The sequence below is a fragment of the Sciurus carolinensis genome, chromosome 4 (assembly GCF_902686445.1).
Source record: "Sciurus carolinensis chromosome 4, mSciCar1.2, whole genome shotgun sequence".
NCBI classification, from domain to species: Eukaryota; Metazoa; Chordata; class Mammalia; order Rodentia; family Sciuridae; genus Sciurus; species Sciurus carolinensis.
The window spans coordinates 176,342,075-176,347,431 of record NC_062216.1 but is presented as its reverse complement, the minus strand read 5'-3'; the positions used below and the strand labels follow the sequence as shown (position 1 = coordinate 176,347,431).

General features: G+C 65.6%; 1 protein-coding gene across 1 annotated transcript; it reads right to left on the bottom strand.

The window, feature by feature from the left end:
• Window positions 1-646: 646 nt before the first annotated feature.
• On the bottom strand, window positions 647-3,718 carry Pim3 (Pim-3 proto-oncogene, serine/threonine kinase). Its single transcript, XM_047551558.1, has 6 exons — window positions 3,481-3,718; window positions 3,286-3,395; window positions 3,154-3,204; window positions 2,692-3,061; window positions 1,881-2,057; window positions 647-1,806 (listed from the first exon to the last, which is right to left on the bottom strand). Exons 1-6 carry the CDS (start codon window positions 3,563-3,565, stop codon window positions 1,619-1,621), a joined length of 981 nt encoding a protein of 326 aa, XP_047407514.1. The 5' UTR covers window positions 3,566-3,718; the 3' UTR covers window positions 647-1,618.
• Between the last annotated feature and the right edge of the window lie 1,639 nt (window positions 3,719-5,357).

Here is a 5,357-nt window from a genome sequence, read left to right as displayed (position 1 = left end):
TTTCCCACTCCATGCTCCAAACTCCCAGCCTCTGCTGTAGCCCCAGGCTGCTGCCTATTGCCCCCCGGGGGTCCCCCAGGTCACAGGGACCTCACTCTGAAGAGGCAGCACAGTCCTGGGTGCAAGTCAGTGACAGCAGATCCCCTAAGCAGGAGACAAGGCCACACCCACCTGACATACACGGCCTGACCCAGTGGTCCCCTCCCCACACCTGCCGGCCCAGTGCTCAGCCACAACTGAAACTCACTACTCCAGACCTGCCATCTGCACACACCTGCACTTGCTTCAGCCACCTCCCGCCTCACCCACAAACTCCTACTAGTCCCAGGCATGAGGCTGCACAGACCTCTCGCCATTCACACCTGGGTGACCATCTCCACCTTTCACCCAACTCAGCCTCCTGGAGGTCAGAGGTCATTCCCAGGCACGGACTTCAGGCTGATGGCAACACTGTCCCCTCACGATCCTGCTGTACCAACCTGCCCCCAGCATGCTGGTGCAGAGAATGGAGTGACACCCAGGACCAGCACCACATGGAGGACCCCTGGCCTGAGGGTGGGGACACTAGGGAGAGGTAAGCTGGGCCCCTTCTTTCAGAGCCCCACTCTCCACCACAGCACCCAGTCCCGTCAACACAGGGCATCTGTTATGTACCAAAAAAAAATTTAATTGAAATACCTGTATAAAAAATATGATCTCCAGACATCTCACACTTCCCCGATGCCTACTCACACCAGGGTCACAGAAACACGGCTGCTAAAATAAATTAAGGGCTTGAGACTCTGCCCCCCACCCCCAGCCTTCAGAGCCAGCAAGCAGACTGTACAAGGTCAATAATTTAAAACCCACCCCCAGGCAGAGCGCCCAAGGTGGCAGAATCACCCACTCCCCTTAAGTTAGCCACTGTACAAATTCCTCCCCCTACAGACACAGGTGGGGCTGGGGACCAACTCCAGGTGCAGAAATTAACACCAGGGTCATGGACCACACAGCCACCCACAACCTGCCTGCCCTTGGCCACCCCAGGGGCCTGGAGGAGGGCTGCTCAGAGGAAGTAACCTCAACAAATAAATTAAAGAATAAATAGCCCAGCGGGCAGGGGAGACCTCCAGGGGGTCACACCATAAATAACTGACGTTGGCACGCGTGGACACAGATCGGTGGGCAGTGGGCAGCAGAGGCCCGACATTGCATTGCTTGTGCAGGGACATGCCCAGATGAACACCGTGAGACTGGAGACCAGGAGGTGGGCTCGGGGACCCTGTGCCCACTGGTGGGTACTCCAGATCAGACACCATCAGATGGGAAGACTGCCCCCCCACACACTCAGGGCAGCAGGGTGGGAAAGTCTCTGGTTCAAGTATCCACCCAGGGCAGGCGGGACCTCGCTTTGCCCGGAGCCATCTTTGGACAGAAGAGCTCGAGAAAACCCAGTCCCAGGGAGCAGCGTTCAAAAAGGCACTCAAAGCAAAGGAAACAGGCCCGGTGCCAAGGGCAAAGGTCACCAGGGATCAGAGGTCACTGCTTTCGCAGGAGACAGCCCAGGCAGGAGAGGTCGGTATTCTGGGAGGTTGGCCAAGCTCAGCCCAGACCCCCAGCTTGGAGTCCAGGCTCCTCCTCACAAGCTCTCACTGCTGGATGTGGTGCTGGCCCCATCGTCAGTGTCCAGGGAACAGAGCTGCAGGTCACAGTTCTCAGGGGCACCCTCCTCTCCCCCCAGCATCCAGGGGTGGGCAGCAATCTGGTCCAGCGAGGGCCTCTCGGAGGGCCGCAGGGACAGACACCACTCAATGAGCTGCTGGCACTCTGTAGGGGAAGAGGAGAAGATCAGGAGGGGCTCAGCTCCCTGCCCTCCCCGCAGCAAGATACACAGTACACACCTGGGGAGACCCTCCTCCGGAAGAACAGGCGTCCACGGAGGATCTCCTCGTCCTGCTCAAAGGGGATATCGCCGCACACCATATCGTAGAGCAGCACACCCAGGGACCACACGGTGGCAGAGCGCCCGTGGTAGCGATGGTAGCGAATCCACTCTGGGGGGCTGTACACCCGGGTGCCTGAGCGGACACACAGAGTCAGGCCCGCGTGCTGGGTGTTCCCACTCATTAACTCCCAGCCGGGCCTCAAAATCCTGCTTGTCATCACGTTGGAAACACCCAATCCCGGCAGTGGGCGGGGCCTCGCTCCCAGGGACCGGCAGGGGCGGGGCCGGCACGCCCCCAGCTGGCCCTGCTGCGGAGGAACGCGTCACATGAGCCAGAGCTCGAGTTTCACAACAAACAGATGCGACGTGAAGCCGCGGGGCGTAGCGCCCTCTCGGCGCGGTCCCGCCCCAGCCCACAACGCCTGGTGCCTGCCTGCGGGCCCCGGGAGGGGCGGGAGACAGGAAGCCCGGGCTTCCCCGCGCTCCGCATTGCGGGGATTTCTGCCGCGGCGCCCCCGCGCTCTGCACGCACGCAGGGGAGTCCCACGAGCGCCGCCCAGACTCCAGGAGGGGGGCCGCAGTGCCAAGCCTATGGCTGCGCCCTGCGTCACGCGCGCACCGCGGGGTTCCCCTGCTGTCACCCCGCTCCCCAATGATGAGACCCCAGTGCCCCAACGCGCGCCCCGCCCCCACCCCATGCCCAGTGCTGCGCGTGGCCGCCCAACAGTCGCCTTCTTCTGCCAGAACGAGGCCGCCGCGACGCTCACCGTCAAAGTCGGTGTAGACCGTGTCCTTGAGCAGCGCGCCCGAGCCGAAGTCGATGAGCTTGAGCTCGCCTGAGCGCAGGTCCACCAGCAGGTTCTCGTCCTTTATATCGCGGTGCACCACCCCGCAGCCGTGGCAGTGGCGCACGGCGGCCAGCACCTGCGCGAAGAAGCGGCGCGCCAGCGGCTCGTCCAGGGCGCCGCGCTCCGTGATGAAGTCGAAGAGGTCCTGCGCCGGCTCGGGCCGCTCCAGCACCAGCAGGAAGCCGTCGGGCCGCTCGAACCAGTCCAACAGGCGGATGACGCCGCGCGCGCCGCCCGCCGCGCCCACCTTGCGCAGCAGCACCACCTCCAGGGGCACAGCCGCACCGCCCTGGGGGACACGGCGGTCAGCGCACAAAGCCCAGGCGCGGCGGCACCCGCCCCGCGCCCGCCCGCCCGTCCGTCCCGCGCCCGCGGACTTACAAGGCTGCCCCACTCCGTCACTCGCTCCTTCACCACGTGCTTCACGGCCACCTGCGAGAGGACGTGAGCGGTCAGTACCGGCAGCCGAACCGCGGCTCGGGAGAACCAGGGTCCACCCGGCACCCTACTCACTGGGAGCCCGTCGGCGATGCGACTGCCCGCGTAGACGGTGCCGAAGCCGCCGCTGCCCAGCACGGCGCCCACCTGGTACACCTTCTCGAAGCTCTCCTTGTCCGCCTTGGCTGTGGGGACGCGCGGGCGGGTTGGTGGGAGCCAGGGAGCGCCCGCCGGTCCCCGCCCCGGCCCGCCCCGCGCCCGCGCGCGTACCTGGTTGTAGGATCTTCACTGGGAGGTGGTCCACGCCACCGGGCCCGCAGAGGTGCGCCAGGGAGCCGAACTTGGAGAGCAGCATCGCGGGCGGCCTCGCGCTCTGCGCCGCCTCTCGCCCGGCCGGCGCGGACGCGGGAGGGCGGCCTCCCGGGCCGCAGACAGCCCGGTGGATCGGGCGGGCGCGCCGCACACCGGCCCTGCGGGCCCGAGGCCGGCGCTCGGCGAGGCGGGCCGCGCGGAGACCGCGTAGACTCGTAGCAGGCCGAGCGGCTCACACGCCCCGGCCGCCTCGCCCCGGGGTTTTGGGCCGCGGCGGCGCGTATCCCTCCGCGGGGGCGGGACCGGTCGAGGCCCCGCCCCCTTCCGCTCGCGGCCCGCGCGGCGCAGCAGCCGGGAACCCGCCGGCGTGACGCCGGGGCAGCGGGCGTCGCCTGCCCGGTTGACGAGGGCTGCGCAACGGGCGGGGCGCGGCGACCTCCCGGGACTAGCTTGCCGTAGTGGCGTCGCGGAGGCGCACGGCGTGCCGCGGCTCCCTGCCGCGCGCTCGCTCACTCTGCGCACGCGCAACTCGCGCGCGGGCGGTGGCCTCGCACCTTCGGGAGGGGCCGCGCGAGCCAATGAGAACTGAGGTTTTGAAAGGACACCGGGACCCCAGCCAGTGGTGGCGCGGGGCGGGGCTTTCCGGCTCCGCCCCCAGGCGGTGCAGAGGAAGGTCACCTGCAGGGCCTGCGGACCACGCTCTTTCCCCCCCGCCGGCCCGGCGTGGGCGTCGGGAGGGTTTGTAGGGTGGTGGGTACAGGGTCCTGCGGATAACAGACGTCCTCGAGGAATCCCCGTGGTACCCCAGGCCTTGCGCGATTTACACTGTGCGTGTACGTCATTGGCGTCCTGCGCGCCACAGCTCATACGTGGCCCCGTACGGGGAGACTCTCTCAGCAGCCGCTCCGTGGCGGCCCAGTCCCAGCCTTTCCTGGGCGCCCTGCCCTCCTCCCTGGTTCCGACCTCACGGCCAGGCCCTCCGTAACACCCCTGCCCTCCTTGGCACCCTCGCCCTGCCAACCTCTGCCTGGAGGGCTCTCGATTTGCCCACCACCTTCTTGGCACCCTCCTGGCTGCTCTAGAGTACAATTGCTGTTCGGCTTTACCAGGGGGCCCTCCCTGATGGCAGTGATCAGGGCCCGAGCAACCCTAGTCCACATGGTCCTGCTCTGGACCTGAGCCTGCTCATTCCATTTTCTGCTTCCTGTCCAGACCCTAGACTCACCTGTGGTGTGACAATCCCTCAGGTTGCTGCTGTCAGTCCAAAGTCATTAGCCTAAGAGCAACTCAAGACTCCGGGTGTGAATGGCCATCTGCCAGCTTCCGCTGCCCCCCAGAGTAAATTGAAGGCTTTGGGACCAAGGGGACCATTGTCAGGTGCTCCCAGTAAGTGTCCAGGCAGGAATCTAAGCATCATGGGGTTGTCCTAGCCCCCTGGTGCGACCCTGCCCATACCTGTCTTGGGGTTTCCCTCAGCACCTCCTGCTGCCCAGGCCTGGCCTGCCTCCTTCACCAGCATGGACACTGCCCTTCCACTGGTGCCAGTAACCCCCACACCCCTCCCCTGCTGAGACTTTCTGATCCTGTGGAGGGCCAACCCAAGGACCTCTGTGACTCAAGCCCCTGTGAAATTCTCACTCCATCTGCCAGAGCTGGCCACCCCACCTTTCTTGTCTCTTCCTGCTATTTGGGCCTGTGGTCCCCCACACTGACCTCCCTACTAGTCCCAGGAGCACTGAGTGGTTCTCTTCTGTAGTGTGGCCCATGACGAGAGGGCTGGGGCTGGCCATTTAACCATGGCCTCACCATGCCAGCCAGCACAGAGGCCCCACGGG